At 57.2% G+C, this 23,921-nt stretch overlaps 1 protein-coding gene across 3 annotated transcripts; it reads left to right on the top strand.

The window, feature by feature from the left end:
- Positions 1-221: 221 nt before the first annotated feature.
- On the top strand, positions 222-22,302 carry BTBD2 (BTB domain containing 2). Of its 3 annotated transcripts, none has more exons than XM_036847705.1 (10): positions 2,740-3,071; positions 4,059-4,113; positions 11,924-12,043; positions 15,800-15,956; positions 17,295-17,400; positions 17,574-17,771; positions 19,894-20,086; positions 20,230-20,317; positions 20,662-20,808; positions 21,326-22,302. In XM_036847705.1, exons 1-10 carry the CDS (start codon positions 3,026-3,028, stop codon positions 21,485-21,487), a joined length of 1,272 nt encoding a protein of 423 aa, XP_036703600.1. In that variant the 5' UTR covers positions 2,740-3,025; the 3' UTR covers positions 21,488-22,302. The 3 variants fall into 3 exon arrangements, with proteins under 3 accessions (XP_036703602.1, XP_036703600.1, XP_036703601.1); XM_036847706.1 differs by having other exon boundaries at positions 2,745-3,071; positions 4,018-4,113; XM_036847707.1 differs by lacking the exons at positions 2,740-3,071; positions 4,059-4,113 and adding an exon at positions 222-619.
- Positions 22,303-23,921: the final 1,619 nt, after the last annotated feature.

The following is a 23,921-nucleotide window of genomic DNA, read 5'->3' as shown; positions in this document are numbered from 1 at the left end:
TGCCCCGCCCCCTCCCTCCTCCTTCCCCCTCCCCCCTCCCCGGCCCCCTCCCTTCTCCTCCCTGCTCTCCAAGTCCCCCACCTCCTCCCCCTCCCTTCTCTCCCCCTGCCCCGCCCCCTCCCTCCTCGTCCCCTCTCCCCCTCCTCTGCCCCCTCCTTTCTCCTCCTTCCCCTCCCCCTCCCCGGCCCTCCCCCCTCCCGCCCCGCCCCGCCGGGCGCCGCACCGACAAGATGGCGGCGGGTGGGAGCGGCGGGCGCGCGTCGTGCCCGCCGGGGGTCGGCCCGGGCGCGGGGGGCGGCCCCGGGCCCAGCGCCAACGCCACCCCGGCCCCCGGCAACGCGGCCGCCGCCGCCGCCGCCCCGGCCCCCGCCGCCCCCGGGCCGCCCCCGCCGGTGTCGGTGTCGGGGCCGGGGCCGGGCGCGCAGGCCGCTGCGGGCGGGGAGCGGGCGGCCGAGGAGCCGGGGGCGGGGGCGCTGCTGCGCGAGCCCGTCTACAACTGGCAGGCCACCAAGCCCACGGTGAAAGAGCGCTTCGCCTTCCTCTTCAACAACGAGGTGCTCTGCGACGTGCACTTCCTGGTGGGCAAGGGGCTCGGCGCGCAGCGCATCCCGGCGCACAGGTGGGCCGCCGTCCCGGGACCCGCCGCCCCCGGGGACCCAGCATCCCCGGGCCCAGACCCCGCCAGCCCCCGGGACTCAGTCATCCCTGAGATCCCGCCACCCCTCCCCCACGCCGGGGAAACCCGCCACCCCCGGGGACCTAGTCATCCCCCAGGACCCGCCCTTCTTGGAAACCCTGCTGTCCCCGGGACCCCACCACCCTCAGGACCCCGTCGTTCCAGGACCCAACCCGTTATTCTTGGAACCCCTGCTGGTCCCGGGGACCTGCCCTCACCCCGGGACACCCACCATCCCTGGGACCCTGCTGTTCCCAGTAACCACCATCCCCGGGCCCTACCACCCCTAGGCCCTGTGACCCTGCCAGGCCCCCTTCCACCCGTACTTCCAGATACTGGCCGTATTCTGGTCCTGCGACCCCTGCCCCTCCTCTCTCATCAGCGTCTCCTGGCTCTGTGACCCCTGACCCTGCCACCTTGGCCAGGATCTCCCAGGCCCAGTGACCTTTTCCACCCCTACCATCCCTGTGACCCATCAGCCCCTGCCAGGCTCTCCAGGCCCTGCAACCCCCAGCCCGGCCAGCCCGAGGACCCCCAGACACTACCATCTCCCTCCACTTCCTCCTTCCCGCCCCAGTGACCTCCTCCCCCGAGTGCCCCATCCTTCTGGGGCTGAGACCCCCAGAGCCCCACCAGACTCCCACCTTGTGAACCCAGGACCCCCAGTGACTCCCAGCTCTGCGATCACCCAGCTCCGTGACGCCCCATCCCCCCAGGCCTCCTTTCAAAAGCGGGGGGTGTTCTTGGTCCAGGCCCCATCCCTCTGCCAGTCTCCAGGGTGCAGCCCCCAGACTCCCGGGTAGGGTGGGACTGATGTCAGACAGCGTCCTGCCCACTGCTGGTTCCTCTGCCCCTGCTCGCTGGGGGGTGCTGGGGAGGGTTCTGTGTGGGGAGGGGGGCTTCAGGGGTGCTCACCACTCTGCCTGGAGTGTCCCCCAACCTGCTGTGAGGGTCCTCCCCACTTTTCTGACGTGTGGCCTTTATTTAACTTGTGCCTTCAAGATTCCTCTTTCTGGCTTTTCTTGGTTATTTATATACAAGGTCTAGATTCCTGTCCAAGGAAGCTTCCAGGCCTGTGATGGGGTCCCCAGTACCTCCCTGCCCTGTGTGTGTGTTGCGGTCCTCCCCCTCTCCCGCAAGCTGTGAGTAGGGGGCCAGTTGATGTGTCACCTGTGAGCCCCCAGCCTCCCTCATGCCTTTCTTGTCCCACATTCCTGCTGTGTGGACCTCCCAGATCGAAGGTTCTGGTTCTTTGTGTTTTCAGCCTTTGGGTTGTTATTTCATACGCATTGTTGACATTTTACCTGCAGTGATCAGGTATATGACTCTACCGTGAGTGACCCTGGGCTCTGCTGAGCCTCAGTTCCCCCCCACCTCCCCACCCGCCACCCCCCCGCCCGGGACCTGGGACTGACCACTCAGACACCTCCTTCCCAGGGCCACAGGGAGGGTGGACCCTGTGACCCAACCAGGTCCTTATCACAGTGGCCCGGGGCTCATCCTGCATACGGGCTGGCTTAAAATGCAGGTGGGGATGTGACCCAACGCATAAAGGAAACACCTCGCAGCCTTGCTGATGGAACACAGACAGGAGTGGGGAAAATTCCTAATACCGTGCTCCATGCTCCCGGGCTGGACCTAACTCCCGCCTCTGTCCCAGGTGGGCTGGATTTGGGGACCTGCTTGTAAAGAGTAGATTGGAATCCCACCTTGGGGGAACCCGGCAGATGCCACCTCAGCCAGGTGGTCAAGGTCGACCTCAGGGTGATGCCCTGGGGGTGTCAGGGTCCCCCTGGAAGGAATCAACGAGAAGGGCACCTCGCCTCAGTGTGCTCCACCCCAAACCCTTAACCCCAGTGTAGTGGGTTGAATGGTGGACCCCAACAAGGTGTGTCCACATCCTGACACCCAGAACCTGTGAACGGGACCTTATTTGGAAAAAGGGTCTTTGTAGATGTGATTAAGAGTTTCAAGAAGAGATCATCCTGGATTATCTGAATGGGCCCTAAATCCAACAAGTATCCTTATGAGAGACACACAGAGGAGAGACCGAGAGAAGACGGCCATGTGACAACAGAGGCAGAGACGGGAGGGACACACGGCCGCAAGCCCAGGACGCCTGGGACCCCAGAAGCTGGAAGAGGCGGGAGGGGAACCCTCCCCGGGCCCCTCTGGGGGCAGCACGGCCCTGGGACACACTGACCTTGGACGTGCGGCCTCCAGAACGTGAGAGAGGAAATTCCTGTTCTTTCAAGTCACCCAATTTGCAGTAATTTGTTAGAGCAGCCCCAGGAAACCAGTACACCTGGTCCTATCGGAGAAAATACCAGATAAACCCAGCTTGGGGCCATGCTGCAGGACGCCAGCCGGTCCTGGGAGGAGCCTGAGGACACAGGTGAAAGGCACGTGGGATCCTGGATGCGGGCCTGGGGCGGAGAGGATGTTAGTGCGGAGCTGGTGACTGGGGAGCAGGGCCGAGTCAGGGAGGGGCTCGTGCTAGCTTTGAGGAAGGCCATGGGGTCTGGACCCACCATCTCCCAGGACCCAGGCTTGGGGTGGTCTCAGGCTGGGGCCGTGAATTCTGGGTACAGGGTGACTCGGGACGTGGGACACAGGAGGGCCTGGCATGAGTGATGGCAGAAGGGGCCAGCTCTGGCCCCGGACAAGTTCAGACCTCATTCGGAGCCTCCCCCTGCCCCACGCCCCCAGTCGGCTTCGCCCCACCCCCTCGCCCTGCACTGCACTGCTTTTTGACAGCTTTCTCCTTCTAACTTTCTCTGACTGCCGTCATTGGCTTCCTGTGAGCAGGATTTTTTTTTTTTTTTTTTTTTTTGGCTGAGTCACAGCTTGTGGGATCTTAGTTCCCCAACCAGGGATTGAACCTCGGCACCTGGCAGTGGAAGAACGGAGTCCCAACCACTGGACCGCCACAGGGTTTTGCTTCTCTCCCTCCTGCTAGGCCCAGGAAAACGCCTGGCACAGCAGGTGCTCAGGAAACCCGTCGTGAGTCCACTGTCTACGCTCGAGGGGCTCCCTCTGAGGAAATACCGAGCATGTTCAGGGTAGCACTGTGCACAAATCGGATGGTCCCACATTAATATCTAAAATACCTTCATTCATCTATCATGGAAAACTTAGCAGTGCAGAGAAGTCCCAGAAGTGGAGCAGCCTGTGGCTGGGGTCCCTTCTCTTTCATCGATCTGTGTGTGCTTAGCCCAATAACACGTTTTTTGATGACTGTGGCTTTATGGTGGGTTTTGAGAACTGCCGTGGCTGTTCTTCCCAGTTTTACTCCTTGTCAAGACTTTTTTCAGCTGGTCTCACACACTTAACTCTTCCAGAATCAATCACCCATCCATCTGTCCTTCCCTGCATCCAACAGTCATTGAAACAGTGCTGACAGAAGACATCTCTTTCCCTGTGGGACTTACCTTCAGGTAAATTTGCACCAGCAAAGTTTTGTAAAGAGCCAGATAGTATATAGTGTCAGCAGACCACACGGTCTCTGTCCCAACTGCTTCATTCTGCCATAGCAACACAAATGCATTAAGACAGAAATGAATGGGTGTGGCTGTGTGCCAATAAAACTTTATTTAACAAGCGGTGGGCCGGATTGAGTCCCAGGGCTGTAGTTGACCAGCCTCTGCCTCAGTGGTTCCTTATGATCTTTAGAAACAATTTGTCAAATGCTAAAGGAATTGCCTGGAGGGATTGGTCTTTGCAAAGATACAGGTTGGGAGAGCTGACAGTTTAGAATACAAAATATATCTGGGAACCTGTTTATCCAGGGCATTTTTGTGAGTCCTTAGGAAAGTTTTGTAGTTTCTTCAAATAGGTCTTGCACGTATATTGCTAAGTTTTTTATTAGTTTTTGTTTTTTCTCTGTTATGAGTAATTTCTCCATTGTATTTTTTCTAGTTGGTTCTTGCTGGGAAGCTGTAGATTTTTTGCGCATTTATTTTTATCTATTTGAATGATTTCTTTCTGAACCCTTCTTAGTGTTAATAATTGCTCCACTGATTCTGTGGTCTGGCACTGTCCAGTAGACTTTTCTGTGATGATGGGATTGTTCTAGATCTATGCTCTCCAGTCCTAGCCACTAATCACTTGTGGCTGCTGAGCACTTGAATTGTGGCTCTTGCAACTGAGGAACTGAATCCTTTTTTTTTGTTTTGTTTTTTTGGACACACTGCGTGGCTTGCTGGATCTTATTTAGTTCCCCAACCAGTGATTGAACCTGCGCCCTCGGCAGTGAAAGCGAAGAGTCCTAACCACTGGACCACCAGGGAAGTCCCAAACTGAATCTTATTTAATTTTAATTTTAATTTAGATTTAAATAAGCCCTGAATTTAGAGTTTTAAGTGAGACATCACGTTATGGGCAATTAATTTCTCATTCTCTCTCATATTTCTGCATCATTTTTTCTGTTCTGATTGCATTTCTGACCACCAGGGCATTGTTCCGTAACAGAGGTGTTTTTCACAGTTCAATGTGATCATTGATACTGGTTTCTGACAAATCCTTTTTAATACAGTAACAAGTTTCTTTCCATCCCTTGTTCACTAAGAGTTTCCATGAAGTGTGGGCATGGGATGTTATCGAGTGCTTTTAATGGATTTTGGTTTGTTTGATCTGACAATTGGCCACATAGAAAATTATGCATTTGTGTGACAACTGCCATAGCCCAGTTTGGGAGCACTTCTGTCACCCCCAAAAGCCCCTTTCCCCACTTACCCTCAGTCCTCGCTCCCACCCTGATCCCTGGGCAATCACTGACCTCCTTCTCTCTCTCTCTAGTTTTGCTATTTGTAGAAATTTCATAGAATTTGAATGATAGAATGTGTAGGCTTTGGTCTGGCTTCTTTCACTGAGTGTGTTGTTTATAAGGCCCATCCACACCGTTGTATCGGCAGTTCATTTCTTTTTATTGCTAAAGTAATTCACGTTACTGCTGAATTCCATTGCATGGATGGACCACGCTTTGTCCACTCACCGGTCGATGGGCATGCGGGTTATATGGGTTATTCCCAGCTTTTCATTATGAGGAATCATACTGCCGTGAACAGTCCACATTTGTGTAGAAATATGCCTGTGGAAGAACTGCTCCTTTTCTCTTGGGTGAATACCTAGGGGTCTCATGTTGGAATTACAGGGTAACGTGACATTTTAAGAAACTGCCAAACTGGTTTCCAAAGTGGCCGCCCCATTCCCCACCCCTCAGTGGTGCCCGAGGGTTCCAGAGTGTCTTTGACCTCATAGGCGAGTTGGGAAATATTCCCTCCCTCTCTCCTTTCTGGAAGAGTTTGCATAGGGTTGGTATTATTTCTTCTGGGAATGGGCTTTTGTGTGTGGGAAGATTTTTTTAAATATTTATTTATTTATTTGGTCTCACCGGGTCTTGGTTGCAGCAGGCGGGCTCCTTAGTTGCGGCTTGAGGGCTCCTTAGTTGTGGCAGGTGGGCTCCTTAGTTGTGGCACGTGAACTCTTAGTTGTGGCATGCATGTGGAATCTAGTTCCCTGATCCGGAATCACACCCGGTCCCCCTGCATTGGGAGCGCGGAGTCCTATCCACTGCGCCACAAGGGAAGTCCCAGTGGGAAGTTTTTTTTTTTTTTTTTTTTTTTAATAGGCTGCTTTGCGTCTTCGTTGCTGTGCATAGGCTTTCTCTAGTTGCGGCGAGCGGGGACTACTCTTTGTTGCAGTGCGCAGGTTTCTCGTGGTGGCTTCTCTTTGTTGCAGAGCACAGGCTCTAGGCACGTGGGCTGCAGTAGTTGTGGCACGCGGGCTCAGTAGTTGTGGCGCACGGGCTTAGTTGCTCCGCGGCATGTGGGATCTTCCTGGACCAGGGCTCGAACCTGCGTTCCCTGCATTGGCAGGCAGATTCTTAACCACTGTGCCACCAGGGAAGTTCCGGAAGATTTTTAATGACTAGTTCACTTACTTGTTATGTGTTTGTTTAGATTTTCTCTTCACCAGTGAGTGTTGGCACTTTGTGTCTTTCCAGGATGTCATCCATTTCCTCTAAGTTGTCTTAAGTTGTTGGCATAAAGTTGTTTCAAAGTTCTTTTATCACCTATAGGGTCTGTAGTGATGTTCCCTTTTTCATTCCTGATTTTGGTAACTTGTGTTTTTTTCTCTTGGTCAGTCTAGCTAAAGTTCTAGCAATTGTTGATTTCCCCCCCACCCCCAAAGAGTGACCTTTAGGTTTCATTGATTTGTCTCTATTTTCCCATTCCCAGTGTCATTAATTCCTGCTCTCACTTTTATTATTTTCTTCATTCTTTGGGCTCAATTTGCTCTTCATTTTCTAGATTCTTGAGATGGAAGCTTACCTTGCTGATTTTATTTTTTAAATTAATTAATTATTTTTTGGTCATGCCACACGTGGCTTGCGAGATCTTAGTTCCTCAACCAGGGATTGAACCCAGGCCCTGGCAGTGAAAGTGCCAAGTCCTAACCACTGGACCACCAGGGAATTACTGGAAGCTTACCTTGCTGATTTTAGATCTTTATTTAATACATATATAATGTTTACTTCTAAGCACTGTTTTAGCTGCATCCCTTACATTTTGATGCGCCATGTTTGCATTTTTGTTCCAGTTAAGATCTTTTCTAATTTCCCTTGTGTTCCTTCTCTGACCCATGGGTTACTTAGAAGTGTTGTTTCATTTCCAAATATTTGGGGATTTCTCAGAGGTCTTTCTGTTGTTGGTATGGAGTTTAATTCCTCTCTTTGGAGAACATGCTTTGACTGCTTTCAGTGCCTCTGAGTATATTTGTTTGGCCTAGCATGTGGTCTGTCCTGGAGAATGTGCCATTGCGCCTAAGAGCGTGCATTCCACCGTCGTTGGGCTGAGGGTTCCGTAAAGGTCGCTTGGCAGCATTGTTCAGTCTTCTGTATTCTTGCCGATTTTGTCTGGCTGTTCTGTCAGTTGTAGAGAGTGAGGCATCAGAACCTCCAACGATAATTGTTGGATTGTCTCGTTCTCCTTTAACAGTCAGTTTCTGCTTCGTGTAGTTTGGGACTCTGTTGTGTATTCATTTATACTGTTAACTATCCCCATGTACTGACCCTCTGTTTACATGAAACGTCCGTTGTTCAGTAATATTCCTTACCTTCACGTCTGTCTTTTGTGATATCTGTGTAGCCACTCCAGCTCTCTGGTGGTTTCCGAATGCAAGGTGTGTCTTTCCCCATCTTTCTCCTTTCATCCCCTTTGTGTGTTTGAATGTAAAACTTCTGAGCCCGTGACGTCCATCTGTCCCATCTCTGGTGACGTGAGCCTTGGTCATGGGGTAGATTTCTCCACTGGATGTCACCACCGTCCCCTTGTAAATCACCCTTCCCGAGGGATACTTTGGGACTGTACAGACATCCCATTTCCCCTCCTGCTTTGCCCGCTGGTGTATGGTGGGTCCTGCTGGAAAGAGTTATTTACTCTAGCATCTGCCATATGGTGATTTCCTATTTCCGTAACTCCCTCTGCATTTGTTAACTGGGGTTCTAAAAGGAAGAGCTGTCCCTTCTCCCTTACTCATCCATTCCTTCAGTTATATATTTATTTCATCATGGACTCATGGATATTTATTTTATCCTCTGGGTCATCATCCGGTGCGAACGTTATTTTGTTGTTCGTATCGTCCCAGATTTGGCTCCTGTGTCCGTTCAACATTTCCCCGTCATGTTGGAGCGTGTTTTTACTTTCTGGCGCCACAAGATAACTCTACGCTCATCTTGTCCTTCCCCTGCCCCAGCCCTGGAGTCAGCCATTTCTCCAAGGAGCTCTGGTTCGTTTTAGTGGAAAACGGTATTTAGAAACCAAGACTTGGGTGCTGGGTGTGCCCACTGCTGCTGGGGTGTTGTTGTTTAGAGACCTTTTTAGCAGGTAGAGTGAGGAAATGTACCAACACACACATATCTCTGTTTATTTCTGTCTCTCCACCCGTCTGTCCATCCGTCCATCCATCCACCATCCATCTACCTGTCTAAAAGCCACGAGATCATCTTGATCGCTCTGATTTCGGTTCAGCCCTCCAGAATTTATTCCAGCCCCCCCCCCAAATCTATAACTGTTTGCTCCCACGATGAGGACCCTGGTTCTCATTCTGCACACGTCTAGTTGGTAGCACAAACCTAGATATGTAGAGTAGTTTCAGAGCTGCTAACCCTCTCCTGTGAAAAATACTTTTACTAAGTAAAGCCCAGTATTTGTATGCAGTTCTTTTGGCCTTTAACCTGTTTCCCAAAGCTACTTAGCTGGTCTTTTCTTCCCTGCCCCTTCAGGGTAGTATGTCATTCTTTCTTTTTTTTTTTTTAATTTTTAAATTGTGGTAAAATACACATACCACAAAGTTCACCCTCTTTACCCTTTTTAAGCGCACAGTTCAGTGGCATGAAGCACATTCACATTGTTTGCAATGATCCCCACCCTCCGTCTCCAGAACTTTCTCATCTTCCCAAACTGAAGCTCTGTCCCCAGGAAACACTGACTCCCCCTCCCCCAGCCCCCACCATCTACTTCCTGTCTCTGTGGATCTGACTCCCCCAGGGACCCCCTGTGCGTGGAATCACACACTGTGTGTCCTTCTGTGTCTGACTTCTCTCACTGAGCATCACGTCCCCAGGGTCCATCCACTGTGTAACGTGTGTCGGATTTTCCTTATTAAGGTAACTAATACTCCTTGTATGGAGGGACCACATTGTGTTCATCCATCATCTGTCCATTGATACTGGGTTGCCTCCACCTTTGGCTGTCTATGAATCGTGTCGCTGTGAGCACTTGTGCACAGGTTCTGTGTGGACGTGTGTGTTCATTTCTCTCGGGCACGCAACTTAGGAGTGGAACTGCCGGGTCAGACGGTAACTCCACGTTGAACCCTCCGATGAATCACTGGCCTGTCATCCACCGCGGCTGCACACTTTATGTCCCCACCCGCCCTGCACGAGGGCTCTGATCTCTCCACATCCGCAGCAACTCTTGTCATTGTCCGGATTTTTTATCCTAGCTGGCGTTTCCTAGTGGGGGTGAGGTGGCGTCTCATGGTGGTTTTGATTTGCCATGTTCACCGTCATGTTTTTGAGGATGGACGGATAAGGGAGGGCAGAAGACTCCTGGCGGGAGGCCAACGAGGGGCCGGCGGGGGGGCTGTGGGCGGAGGAGCCTTGGAGATGTTCAGACCGCCTTCCACCCAGTGGCCTTGCCAGCCCTGGGGTTTGTCGCCGCGTCCGCCGAGGGCACTGAGGGTGCATACAGCCTGGCATCCGGGGCTCTGCACAGACACACAGGCCCAGTTGGGCCACCTCTTACTTCCTGCCAGTGAACCGTTGGGGAAAGTTTTCCCCGCGGGAGATCAGGATGCTTTGTTTAATCTAGAAAGAAAGGAGGAACAGGAAGACACTTTATTTATGGAGAGTGTGCGTGGGGAAGTGCAGTGAGGCTCCAGGGGCCCAGCTGCGGTGGTGAACGAGGGGGGATCCGAGGATGCGGCGGGGCAGAACAGGGCATGAGCGACCTGGGGCGGCCGAAACAAAGCACCGCCGGTGGATGGGCAAAGCCACACAGATTTGTCCTCTCTCAGTTCCGGAATCCAGAAGCCCAAGGTCAGGGTACTGCAGGGCCGTGCTCCCTCCAGAGGCTCCCGGGGAGGGTCCTTCCTGTCTCCTCCGGCTTCTGGGGCTCCAGGCGTCCTGGGCTTGTGGCCGCGGCGCTCCAGGCTCTGCCTCCGTCAATACGTGGCCTCTCCCTGTGTGTCTGGGTCCACATGTCCCTTTTATAAATCACTGGATTAGGGCCAGCCTGGGTTAGGGTGGCCTCATCTTAATAAATGGCATCTGCAAAGACCCTGTTTCCAAATGGGGTGCCATCCTGACGTTCCAGGTGGACATGACTTTGGAGACACTGTTCACCCCACTACACTCACACTCGGCTTCCCACCTGGCCCCCATCTCTGGTCTGGCCTTTGGGGTGCCGTAGAGCCCCGGGCCAGATTGGGGACCAGACGAGGGCCTGACGGGGCCGGGAGCACCGGTCCACGATGGGGAGTAGGTGGGAGGCGGGGGGGGGGTGGTTCTTCTCGCGGAGAGTAGGGCGCTGCCCAGGTGGGGTTCGCTGGGAGCGCTGGGAGCGTCCCCCGGGCACTGGGCAGAGGCCGGGGATCGGGCTGTGGCTGCCGATTCCCGCGGTTCCGCAGGGGGGCGGCCTCTCAGAGCCCTGCGTGCGTCACCGCGGGGACCCGGGAGGGGCTGCGGCGTGGGGCCTTGCAGACCCAGAGGACAGGGGCTCTGCAGGGGGCAGGCCTGGAGCTCGGCCCCCGCTGTCTCTGCCGCCCCGGGGAGGCTGTCGTGGGGCGGGCCCCGGGGCCCGTGGGTGCACAGCACAGAGTGGGCGCGCGGCGCCAGGCAGAACCTGCAGGCCCCCGTGGCCACCCACGTCTGGATGCTCCCACGGACTCAGCCCCATTCAGGTGACCCCGCCAGGCCTTTCCTGACTCTGCTCCCTCACACCCCTGCGTTCTCCTTCCTGCCCCGCTGTCAGGCTGTCCATGCCATGGACCCGTGGCTGCCTTCCTCCAACAAGGCCGGGGTCTCAGTGCCCGCAGCCCCAGCACGGGGGCCGTGTGTGTAGAGCAAGGAGGGAGTGATGAAGGAGGGGGTGAATGAGGGAGGCAGGGAGTGGTTGAGTGAGTCAGTGAATGAATGAATGAAAGGATGGAGTGAATGATGAATGAATGAGGGAGTGAATGAATGAATGAATCAGTGGGTGAGCCAATCAGTGAGTGAAGGAATGAGTGAGTGAATGAATGATGGAGTGGTTGAGTGAATGATTGGGTCAATCTGGGTGAATGAATGAATGAGTGAATGAATGACGGAGGGAGGGAATGAATGAAGGAGGGAGGGATGAATGAAGGAGGGAGGGAATGACGGAGGGAGGGAGGGAATGAGTTGCGTGGGGAGGGCATGAGCTCTCTGCCATAAGCCGTCCAGCCCCTGGGGAGATGATTTCGCTTCTCTGGCCTTTGTTGCTACGGATCCGCAGGCACTGCCTTCTCAGTCCTCAGGGCCTTCCTAACGGAAGCATCCAGGGCGGGATGCTCTGGGCGCAGCATCTGCTGCAGGTGCTGGCTGGGGTGTCACTGCTGCGGGGACACTCGCCTTCCACATCCCGGGGCCCCGACAGCCCCCCGGGCTCGGGCGGTGGGGACCGGTGGGCCTCGCGGAGGGTAACCGGGTCTTCTCTGACACGCCAGGTTCGTGTTGGCCGTGGGCAGCGCCGTCTTTGACGCCATGTTCAACGGGGGAATGGCCACCACGTCCACCGAGATTGAGCTGCCGGACGTGGAGCCCGCTGCCTTCCTGGCACTGCTCAAGTAAGACTTTCCAGGTCCTTCACGCCCTGGGGGGAGGGACAGACACACCTGATGTTTAAAAAAAATAGAGCCCTGGTGACATTGCCTCCAGAGCCCCCAGCTCCTTGGAGATTTCTAGAACTCACCTCCTCAGTGAGGGATGGGCTCTGGACGCCCCCCCATTTTCATTTTTGTATTTTTAATATCAAGATGTAATTTACATACCATACAACTCACCCATGTGAAGTGTACAATTCAATGACATTTAGTATGTTTAGAGTGTGCAACCATCACCTCTAATTCCAGAACATTCCATCACCCCCAAAGGAATGGCATCCCCCTCCCCCAGCCCCTGACAGCTAGGAACCCACTCTGTCCCCGTGGCTCTGCCTGTTCCGGACGGTTCCCATCAGTGGAGTCACACGCTGCGTGTCCTGTGTCTGCTGCTCTCACTGGGCATCGCGGTTCCAGGTCCACCCCTGCTGCAGCGTGTGTGAGTCGCTAAGTTTTCATCCTTTCAAGAGTTTTTGAAGAAATAGCCTAACGCAAGAATTTTAAATTCCACCTATATTTTTTCTTCCTGGGTTTCAAATTTTTTCTCAAGGACTTTAAAACAAATACAGTGGATGTTGGGGGTGGGAGTGCCGCCCACAGATTGCAGCTCCACCGAGAAGGAGGCCGGCGAGCTCTGTGGAACTCCCGTACACCTCCCTGCTCCGCGGAGCACCGTCCTCCCCTGTCCGGAAACTCTGCGTGGCTTGAAAGGTTATCCCGAACAGTCAAGACAGCTTTTCAGATGTGGAGCTTATTTTTTTTTTCCCCCTTCTGATTATAAAAATGGCATTGGCTCACAGAAAGAAAGAGAGGGAAAGAAAAAGGGAGGGAGAGAAGAAAAGAAGAGAAAAGAAAGCATAAGGAAGAAAATGGAGTGAACCTGTCTCGCCTCTCAGCACCACAGGCAAGGCCGTGGCTGGTCACTCCCATTCATATCGGGTCCCATTTATATCACATGCTCACAGTGCCCCGCCCCACCCACTGTGTGGTCATCTCCTTTTTTCCTCTGCTGTCTGCAGGGTGTAAATTGGTTCCCTTCAGCTCCATCTAACAGTGTCGAATCCTGTGGGCTGATCACAGCACTTTGTGGAATAATCTCACTCCTCTGTCTTTAGGCAACTTTTCAGATGGTCCCTCAGACCAGGGGCCGCAGGCTGCCCCGGGGTGGGTGGGAGGGCAGGGGTTCTGTCTCCACAGCTCCCTGCTGTCATTGCAGAAGCAGCCTGGAAGGATTTGTAAACTGTGGGCAGGGCTGTGGGCCAAGGAAACTTTATGTACAAAATAGGGGACAAAAGCATGGTGAGATATCACTTCACACCCACCAGGGTGGCTATTATTAAAAAACAAACAAACAAAATGACTTGTCTCGAGGAGGTGGAGAAATTGGGACCCTCATGTGCTTCTGGTGGGAATGTGAAATGCGGCAGCCACTGTGGAAACAGTCTGGACGATCCTCAAAAGCTAAACATAGAATCACTATGTGCTCCAGCAATCCCATTCCTGGGTACATCCCCCAAAGAAGGGAGAAGCGGGGGCTTGAAGAGATATTTGCACACCCGTGTTCACAGCAGCTTGATTCACAACAGCCAAAAGGTGGGAACACCCCAAGTGTCCATGAACAGTTGAGGGATGAACGAGGTGTGATCCATCCACACACACCAGAATATTACTCAGCCTTCAAAAGGATTCTGGAATTCAGTAACACATTAAAAGGATCATACACCATGATCAAATGGGATTTATTCCAGGGCTGCAAGGATTTTTCAGTATCCACAAATCAATCAGTATGATACACCACATCAAGAGGTTGAAGAATAAAAACTATACGATCATCTCAATAGATGCAGAAAAAGCTTTTGACAAAATTCAACACCCGTTTATGTCATAAAGGATTCTGGCAACTTCCCTGGTGGTGCAGTGGTTAAGAATCCACCTGCCAATGCAGGGGACACGGGTTCGAGCCCTGGTCCGGGAAGATCCCACATGCCGCGGAGCAACTGAGCCCGTGCGCCACAACTACTGAGCCTGTGCTGTAGAGTCCGCAAGCCACAACTACTGAGCCCGTGTGCCACAACTACTGAAGCCTGTGCACCTAGAGCCTGTGCTCCGCAACAAGAGAAGCCACTGCAATGAGAAGCCTGTGCGCTGCAACAAAGAATAGCCCCCGCTGGCCGCAACTAGAGAAAGCCCACGCACAGTAATGAAGACCCAACGCAGCCAAAAATAAATAAATAATTAAATAAAAATTAAAAAAAAAGGATTCTGACGCTTGCTCCAACGTGGATGGACCTTGAGGACATGATGCTTAGTGAAATAAGCCAGATGAAAAAGGACAAATACAGTGTGAACCTACTCACAGGAGGTCCTAAAGGAGTCACATCCATAGAGACAGGAAGTAGATGGAGGGGCCGGGGGCTGGGGGAGGGGGAGGGGGAGTCATGGGACAGTTTCAGTTTGGGAAGATGAGAAAGTTCTGGAGATGGATGGTGGGGATGGTTGCACAGCAATATAAATGTACCTAATGCTACTGATAAAAATGGTTAAAATGGTAAATTTTATGTGTATTTTACCATAATTTAAAAAAATGAAAAAATGTAAAAGTCATATCTATAAAAAAAAAATCAAGACCCCAAACAGGTGACGGGTTGCAGTTAGCCAAACCCTGCCTTAGTCTAAGCTTGGTGAGATGTGGGGTGGACTGCTATTCTCTCCATCTCCCTCTCCATCCCTGTGTCTCTCTGTCTCTATATCTCTCCCTGTCTCTCAATCTCTCCCTGTCTCTCTCTCTCCCTCCCCGTATCAGCTTGGGTTTTGGTAACCAAGCTGCCCCCTCGAGAGGGTGGACACTATCTCCACTGGCACGTGAGCGGCTCACCCATCTTCGCGCACATGTCTTGGTCTGTCCCATTACCAGGTCCCCCTCAGCACTGCTGACATTGGTGGTCATTCTGTCACTGACCCCGCCGGCCGCTGCTGGTCCCACCGGACCAGGGCTTCCTGTGCATTCTCAGGGGAGTGAGTCCCAGGAGAGGGGGGGTCACCTTCCTGGAACTTGCTCTTTGGGGCTCCCGGTTGGGCTCCTCCACCCCACCCCCCATCCCGTGTCCATGGTGCCCGTGGACGGACACTCGGGTGGTTTCGCGTGGATCGCGCTGCTGTGAACACGCGTCATTTCTCCCGGACTCAGAGGGGTGAGCTGCGCGCCCAGGGCCGCCTCTGAGGCGCTCCCACCAGACGGGCCAGGGTTCTGATTTCTCACCATCTCCCCGTGGTTTTGTAATCGACCCTGACTTCTGACCCACATGTAGAGTCGGGCCGATGGCGGGTGGTCAACACGTCCGGTATCTGCGATTCTGGCTGGCACTTCTGGTCCCGTTAGTGGTCGGGCATGGCAGCCGGCTGTGGCCGGGTCGGGGGGTGCGGAAGCCTCTCCGCGTCCCGGGGCAAATCCCGTGCTGCCCACGGAGGAGCCGGACAGAGGCCCACCTGCTGTGTAGACTCGTTTCCAGGGTTGGCCTGTGGGCACTCCTTTTCCCGGGTAACTGCCTTTGCGGGGTCACGTCCACAGGTCAGAGGGCGACCGATGCTAATTCTGCCTTTGCGGGGCCACGTCCACAGGTCAGAGGGCGACCGATGCTAATTCGGTTGGTTCCTCGGGCCAGGCCGGTGGATGGGGGCTGGGCGGCTGTCCTCACACCGCCGTCCGCCCCCCCCACCCCCCAGGTTTCTCTACTCGGACGAGGTTCAGATCGGGCCTGAGACGGTCATGACTACGCTGTACACCGCCAAGAAGTACGCGGTGCCCGCGCTCGAGGCCCACTGCGTGGAGTTCCTGAAGAAGAACCTGCGGGCGGACAACGCGTTCATGCTGCTGACGCAGGTGCGGGGCGGGGGTGCAGCGGCAGGGCTGCGGGGCGGGGCGAGGGCACAGGGGCGAGGCTATGGTGCAGGGGCAGGGCTGCGGGGGTTGGGGGTGTGGGTGAAGGCACGGGGGCGGGGCGAGGGCGCAGGGCGGCGGGGCGAGGGCGCAGGGGGCGGGGCGAGGGCGCAGGGGGCGGGGCGAGGGCGCAGGGGGCGGGGCGAGGGCGCAGGGGGCGGGGCGAGGGCGCAGGGCGGCGGGGCGGGGCGAGGGCGCAGGGGCGAGGCTATGGTGCAGGGGCAGGGCTGCGGGGCGGGGCGAGGGCGCAGGGGGCGGGGCGAGGGCTCAGGGGCAGGGCTGCGGGGCGGGGCGAGGGCTCGGGACCCGCTGGGGAGCAGGTGCTCCGGGTCTCCTCAAGGATGCAGGTGCGTGGGTGCGAGTAAGGACGCCGGGGCAGGGGAGGACGGATGAGGGAATTTCGGAGTTTAGGCGCCGCTTAACTCTTGCTCCCAGGTGAGTGTCTCCCTCACCTCATCCTGCCCTTGTCCCTGCCCCTGGTGGCACCGCGGTGTTTCCCTGGTCGCCTTTCGTGCAGTGCACCTTGTTGGCAGGCCGGCCTCACGACAGTCATTTGCTAAAGGCTTCCCGTTGGCGTTTTGGTACCCTTGTGCAGAGCTCAGGGGTGGGGGGAAAGGCGTTCCGTACTAGGTTTCTTGGAGGGGGACCCTCTGGGGTTGTCTGGTCTGACGGGCTGCGGCGGTCCTGGACCACTGTGGGCGCTGGGAACCTGGCGGGGACGGGGCAGAGCCCGAGTGTCATCGTGGCTCCACAGACCCCTCGCTGAGGTGGCACCTGGGCCTCGGCCCCGTCTGCTGAGTTGCTCTCAAGGGCCAGAGCCTGGATGGTCGGGTGGGGGCCGGCCGCTCCCGGCCATTTGCTGAGAGCTGCAGCCACGTGGGGTGTCCTAGCCTCCCAGCCAGGCTCCAGGCAGAGAGCGATGCACAGGGGTGTGGGCGTCGAGCTGCCCCACAGCTTCTCCGTCCCCGGCCCCCGCCCCGTGTGCGAGTTCTCAGACGGTCAGAAGCACAGCGCTGCCGCGTCCCGCAGGTCCTTCTCGGCCCTCTCCCCCAGGCTCCTGCCTGCCACAAGGGGCGACTGGGCCTGCCTCCAGCCTGAACCTCTAGGTGCCCCAGCTTTCGAGGTGCAGGCCTGACCCCCGCCCCAGGCAGCGGTTACTGAGAGTCTGTGAATCTCAAGAAAGAAGATCCCTCTGGCCCCTCGGCCCGGGACTTGAAATCCATGCGCAGTCTGCAGCCAGGGTCCGTCTGGCTGGGTGTTGACAGGCTCTCTCCCCTGCAGGCGAGGCTTTTCGACGAACCGCAGCTCGCCAGCCTGTGCCTGGAAAACATCGACAAGAACACGGCCGACGCCATCACTGCAGAGGGCTTCACAGACATCGACCTGGGTAAGGCCACAGGGCCGGGGACGGCTCAGTGGTCACATGCGTCCCGCCGAGGCCCTGCCGCCTGCCCCACTCTGCTGCTGCCCGAGGGCCGTGGACGGCCTGGCCGCGAGCCGGTCAGAGGTCATCCCCGAGGCCACGGAGGCCGGCGCTCGCTGATGGCCCCTCCCCTGCAGACACGCTGGTGGCCGTGCTGGAGCGGGACACCCTGGGCATCCGCGAGGTGCGCTTGTTCAACGCTGTCGTCCGCTGGTCTGAGGCTGAGTGTCAGCGGCAGCAGCTGCAGGTGACGCCTGAGAACAAGCGGAAGGTTCTGGGCAAGGCACTGGCCCTCATCCGCTTCCCGCTGATGACCATCGAGGAGTTTGCTGCAGGTAACGGTCAGGGGGTGCCGAGGGAATGCTCAGGAGGGGCGTGACCCCAGGGACCCTGCTGCGTGTGACTCAGTCCCATGACTCTCGTCCCGGCCACAGCGGGTTGGGTGCTGGCCGTGTCCATGCGGGAGCCTGGACTGGCTCGAGAGGGTGACGCTGGAACGGCCCTCAGATGCCGACTCTCCCGCGTCCCAGCCTCTCCCACCCCCACGTCTCGGGTGTCCACACGCACGTGTCCGAGTGTACCAGGCCCCTGAGGGTCCCGTCTGGGGCTCAGGTCCTGGGAGCTGGGCTCTGGCGCCCGCGTCCTTGACAAGCCCCATGAAAGGGTGGGTAGTGTCTGGGACTGTGGGCCGCTGCTGCCGGGCCTGGGCTCGGGCACAGGTGGGGTTGGCCTTGACCCTGCCTCTCGTGCTGGGGGCACACTCGGGTCTCGGGGTCGTGCAGCAGCGGCAGCGGTGGCCAGCTTGGCGACCCCTCCCCTGGGGCTGGGCCTCCCCTTCATGTCATTCTCGTGGCTGGTGCCGACCGCAGTCCTGGCGCCAAACTGGCCTGGAAGGTTCTGGATGGGGCTCCGTGATGCAGCCCCGTGGCGGGTGCACCGCTGTCCTGCCTCTCCCTGGTCCGTGCTGCCCCTGCTCCCACCCAGGCTTAGGGTTGCCAGATTTAGCAACAACAGGAAACAATTTTTTTTACTGTAAGCGTGTCCCGTGCAGCAGCTGGGAGACGCTTATCCTACAGATCAGCCCTCTTTGATCTGAAATCGAGACTTGACTGGGTGTCCTGCGTTTTATCTGGCGGTCCACGGTGTTCCCTCAGAAAGCCTGAGAGGCTGTCTCCACACTGGGGGTCACTCATCCGTCAAATACTTAGCACCTCCTGGGTACCTGGCCCTGGCAGCACAGTGGTGACCGAGGCAGCCTGGGCACTGCGGACATGCGGCCGGGTCCTCCTCTATGGGGGGCCATCCTGGGCACTGTGGGGTGTGGTGCAGCCTCGCTGGTCCCACCCCCTCGATGCCAGGAGCACCCCTAGTCTTTTTCTTTTTTAACAGTATGAGAGCTTTATTTTTTTTATAAATTTATTTATTTATTTATTTATCTTTTGGCTGCGTTGGGTCTTCCTTGCTGGGCGCATGCTTTCTCTAGCTGTGGCAAGCCGGGGCTCCTCTTCGTTACGGGCACATGCTTCTCACTGCGGTGGCTTCTCTTGTTGCGGAGCATGGGCTCTAGGTGCGCAGGCTTCAGTAGTTGTGGCTCGCGGGCTCAGTAGTTGTGGCTCGCGGGCTCTAGAGAACAGGTTCAGTAGTTGTGGCCCACGGGCTTAGCTGCTCCGCGGCATGTGGGATCCTCCCGGACCAGGGCTCGAGCCCGTGTCCCCTGCGTTGGCAGGCGGATTCTTAACCAGTGCGCCCCCGGGGAAGCCCTGTATTCACTTTTGTATCTTACTTGCTCTCGTGACCCATGGAGATCTCTTGCCCTGTTGCTCAGACCTGTGTGCCGGTGAGCTGCTGGGGCGGTGGGCCGGGCCGGGCTGTGGCTGACCTGCGGCAGAAATGAGCTCAAAGCTGGTGAATGAGTGATTCTTGTAAAGCGAGGGTGGTGCCGTAAGGCCTGCGTCAGGCGCCCTGTCCCGGCGCAGGTGGCGGGCAGGGGCGCGTACAATCCTCCCGCACCGCCCGTCCGCCCCACGCGCTGACCCCCGTCACCGGCTCATGGCTGCATCCAGGCCCCCACCTCCAGACCCCTCTCTGGCTCTGGGCCTCTCTTGGGGACTGGCATCCCCCCGTCTGTGTAGGTGCCCCGGGGTGGACGGGCAGGGCGGCGGGTGCTCCGTGGACCAGCGGTGGCACCCTGGGGTGGTCCCAGTGGAGGTCGGGAGGCCTGGGGCAGTGAGGGGGCTTTTGGCCAATTAGCCAGCAACTCAGAGCACTGGCCCCATGTCTGCTTCGGGCCCTGCCCCAAACGCGGCAGAAGGGCCATCCCCCCGCGGGGCGGTTGGACCGGTGACGTTCTGCAGAAGAAAGATGCTGAGGAGTTGAGAGGCTGGGTGCCATGCTTTCCGGTGTCTTCTGCGTGCTCGGGGTCCGCCCAGCCTTCCCTACCCGCCCCTGTGCCCTCAGGGCCCGCACAGTCGGGCATCCTGGTGGACCGCGAGGTGGTCAGCCTCTTCCTGCACTTCACCGTCAACCCCAAGCCGCGCGTGGACTTCATTGACCGTCCACGCTGCTGCCTCCGCGGGAAGGAGTGCAGCGTCAACCGCTTCCAGCAGGTGGAGAGCCGCTGGGGCTACAGCGGCACGAGCGACCGCATCAGGTAGGCGTGGGCCGGGCGCGGGGCCGGGCGGCGCAGGCAGCGAGCACAGCTGCAGGGGCGGGGGGGCTGGTGGTCCTCCGTGGGGAGGGGCGGGCGCTGGACGGTCGAGCTAGCTCAGCATCTCCCTCCTCTGACGGGTTCAGGTTCTCGGTCAACAAGCGCATCTTCGTGGTTGGCTTCGGGCTCTACGGCTCAATCCACGGCCCCACCGATTACCAAGTGAACATCCAGGTACCGCTCGCCCCCAGGCCCCGCCCCTCCAGATCCCTCCTCCCACCTGTTCCTCCCCACCTCTTCCCTTCTTCGTATCCCTTCCCATCCCACCCCGTCCCTCTCAGTGATGGGTCTGCTCGTGTTCCCCCCAAGGTGGCAAGAGTGTTCTGGAGTCTATGGGACCCAGGACGATGCCTCCCCACCCCTGCCATTGGCCTCCTCCTTGCGGGTCACGGGTCGGACCCCCCGCTGCAGGGCCTGGAGGTGGGGCTCAGCCCTGGGGTCCAGGCTCCTGGGGGTCCTGCGGGTGGGCACAGGGGCAGGGGTGCCAGAGTTAGCTGTGCCTGGCTCCTGGCCCACAGATCATCCACACAGACAGCAACACGGTCCTGGGCCAGAACGACACGGGCTTCAGCTGTGACGGCTCCGCCAGCACCTTCCGAGTCATGTTCAAGGAGCCGGTGGAGGTGCTGCCCAATGTCAACTACACGGCCTGCGCCACGCTCAAGGTGTGCCCGACCCCAACCCTAGCCATGCCCCTGACGCCCCACCCCACCCAGGACCGAGACCCCAGCCCTGATCCCTGAGCCATACCCAGGACCCCGCCCCCGAGCTGTAGCCGGGACCCTGACCCTGGTCCCTGAGCCGTACCCAGGACCCCGACCCCAAACTTGATCCTGATCCCTGAGCCAAACCCGGGACCCTGACCCCGAACCTGACCCCTGAGCCGTACCCAAGACCCCAACCCTGACCCTGACCCCTGAGCCGTACCTGGGACCCTGACCCCAAACCTGACCCCTGAGCTGTACCCGGGACCCCGACCCCAAACCTGACCCCTGAGCCGTACCTGGGACCCCGACTTGGACCCTGCCTCCCAGTCCATTGCCCACCTCTGACAGTGTGGGGCTAGGAGCACGCAACCCTGCGTCGCAGCCGTGGAGGGCCTGCTGCCCGTGCTGGGTCAGGATCCTGCGCCCTGTCCACACGCAGCACATCCATCCTGACCCGCTGGGCCCCACCCCGCAGGGCCCGGACTCCCACTACGGCACCAAGGGCCTGCGCAAGGTCACCCACGAGTCGCCCACGACTGGGGCCAAGACGTGCTTCACCTTCTGCTACGCGGCCGGGAACAACAATGGCACGTCCGTGGAGGACGGGCAGATCCCTGAGGTCATCTTCTACACCTAGGCTGCCCCGTCCCACGCCACGCCCACTGCTCCCCCTGCCTCGGTCCTGGGCGCCAGGAGGGCTCCTCTGTTCCGAGGTGGCGGATGGGCAGGGCAGCGGGAGACAATCCCTCAGGACTCGGGGGGGCAGGGCTGGCCTGACCCTGCCCTGAGCCGAGGGTCCGCCTGCTGCCCCTGCAGCTCAGGGTCGCCTGACCAGCTGCCCGACCATAGGATTCGTGTAGGGTGTTGCCTCGTGTTTGTTTCAGCTGCACGTGGCAATGCATCTTGGATTCCCATTTCTCTGGTAGGAGACCACGTACGGGGCCCCTAGTGGGCCTGGGTCCTGCATTCCTCTGTTCTGTTCACTGGGGACACTCAGACCGCCCTGACCCACCCCTAGGACGCGGGCTCGAGCCCTCCCGAGGTCCTGCAGGCCGGCTTCCTGCCAGGCCCAGGCCCAGCCCCGAGGGCCCAGTGAAGGACCATCCCTGTCCAGCCCTCCTGGACGGCCCCTCCCAGCCCCTGCAGCTGTGGACACGGGCGGCAGACCCCGTCTGCCTGGGAGGAGCGATGCTGCGGGCCACACACGGGGGCCGCATCCCAGCTGGCCCACCTGCACATCCTGTAGCCCCACTCTTCCGGCCCCCAGCGAGCACTCTGCCCAGAGGTGCTGGAGGGCACAGCCCCTCCCTGACCCCCAGGTACTGTCCCCTCCCCACCCTCGTGCTTCCACCTGGAGCCTGTGTCCTCCCCGAAGCCATGGAAGGTGTGTCCTCACACCACACCCCAAAATGTTTTTTTTTAAAATAAAGGAAAGAAACGTACCGGCCCTGACCCACGTGCTGCTTCCCAGCAGGATGGGCCCCTGGCAGCTGGAGACCTGGCCCTTCTCACTGCATCTGTTTCCCCACCGTTAGAGGGGCCAGCTGGGCTGGGGGGGCCCACAGGAGGGGCCATCTCCTGACACAGACTTCTCACCTTCAGGGCGTCCAGATCACGCGGGGCTCCACATGGGCTGCGGACCCTCCCCGGACCCTCTGTCCTCTGCACAAAACCCCGGGGCTCCCGTTGTGCCCCTGCTGTGCAGCGATCAGGGACCCTGGGCAGGGTGGGCAGAGCCACCAGCAGGTGATGGCCACGCGGTGGGGCTGTGCCCTGGTGCGGCCCTGGGTCCCTGGCACTTTCTGAGGGTGTTAGCAGGGCCCCCACTGCAGTGAGCCATGCAGGGATCTTGTCAGCTCTGCCCTCTGGACCTGGGGCTGCACCCCAGAGCAGCCCTGTTGGCTCTGCACCAGGGGAGTCCCCCTGCATTCACACCCCATCCCTGGCCCCTCCTTCTGTGCAGTGAGGACTCTTGGGTACAAGTAACGGTTTACGCCCGAGGTGGCCCAAAGAAGGATGTGGCATTTTACTGTCTCAAGGCAGGGACGATCTGGACCCAGGACTGGGCTGGCTGCCGAGACCCACTCTGGCCCTCAGGCTGTGTCACCACCTGAGACCAGCCACACTGCAGGCAGACCCCAGCTGAGGGATCCATGGGGTGGGGGGCCAGGCCTTCCACTTGTAGCCCCCAGAGCAGTCTGTCCTGGGGGCCACTGCAGTTCAGGGCTGCCGCTTCAGGACAGGATGACAGATGGTGTCAGATGAGGGCACAGCTGGGGCACCCATGGTGGGTGGGCATGAGTAGGAGCAAAGCTTGGCAACAAGATGGTGGGGTTGTCAGAATAGTCCCCGAGACACCTGGGTCCCACTCCCAAGACGTGTAGCTATGTAGGGTCACAGTGACCTGCCAAAAGGAACATGCAACTCACCTTCTGGAGAAGGACGACAGTATGAGCCTCTACCAGCTGTCATGACAATGTCCTACAGCAACTCAAAAATTACAAAGCAAGAGAGAAAACGGAAACCAATCCACATGTACTTCAGAAATTGGAGTTATCACATACCTCAACATAATAAAGGCCATATAAGACAAACCTACAGCTAACATCATACTCATGGGTGAAAAGCTGAAAGCAGTTCCTCTAAGATCAGGAACAAGACAAGGACTCCCACTCTTTCTTTTTATTCAACATAGTTTTGGAAGTCCCAGCTACAGAAATCAGAGAAGAAGAAATAAAAGGGATCCAAATTGGAAAAGAAGGAAAATTGTCACTATTTGCAGATGACATGATATTATACACAGAAAATCCTCAAAACGCTACCAGAAAACTACTAGAGTTCACCAATGAATTTGGTAAAGTCGCAGGATACAAAATCAATATACAGAAATCTGTTGCATTTCTATACACTAACAAACAATGAAATATAAGAAAAATTATGGAAACCCATGTACCATTGCTCAAAAAAAGTAAAATACCTAAGAATAAACCTACCTAAGGAGGCAAAAGACCTGTACGCAGAAAACTATGAGATGCTGATGAAAGAAATTGAAGATGACACAAACATATGGA

This window comes from Balaenoptera musculus, chromosome 3, assembly GCF_009873245.2.
Source record: "Balaenoptera musculus isolate JJ_BM4_2016_0621 chromosome 3, mBalMus1.pri.v3, whole genome shotgun sequence".
In the NCBI taxonomy this organism is placed as follows: domain Eukaryota; kingdom Metazoa; phylum Chordata; class Mammalia; order Artiodactyla; family Balaenopteridae; genus Balaenoptera; species Balaenoptera musculus.
The sequence above is the reverse complement of the archived record's forward strand: the minus strand, read 5'-3'. Positions and strand labels throughout refer to the sequence as shown.

Coding starts and splice junctions, on each gene's coding strand:
- BTBD2 (XM_036847707.1), top strand. CDS start 231: ATGGCGGCGGGTGGGAGCGGCGGGCGCGCGTCGTGCCCGCCGGGGGTC. Junction 15,957..17,294: donor CGTTCATGCTGCTGACGCAG/GTGCGGGGCGGG, acceptor TCTCCCCTGCAG/GCGAGGCTTTTCGACGAACC. Junction 20,087..20,229: donor GGCACGAGCGACCGCATCAG/GTAGGCGTGGGC, acceptor TGACGGGTTCAG/GTTCTCGGTCAACAAGCGCA.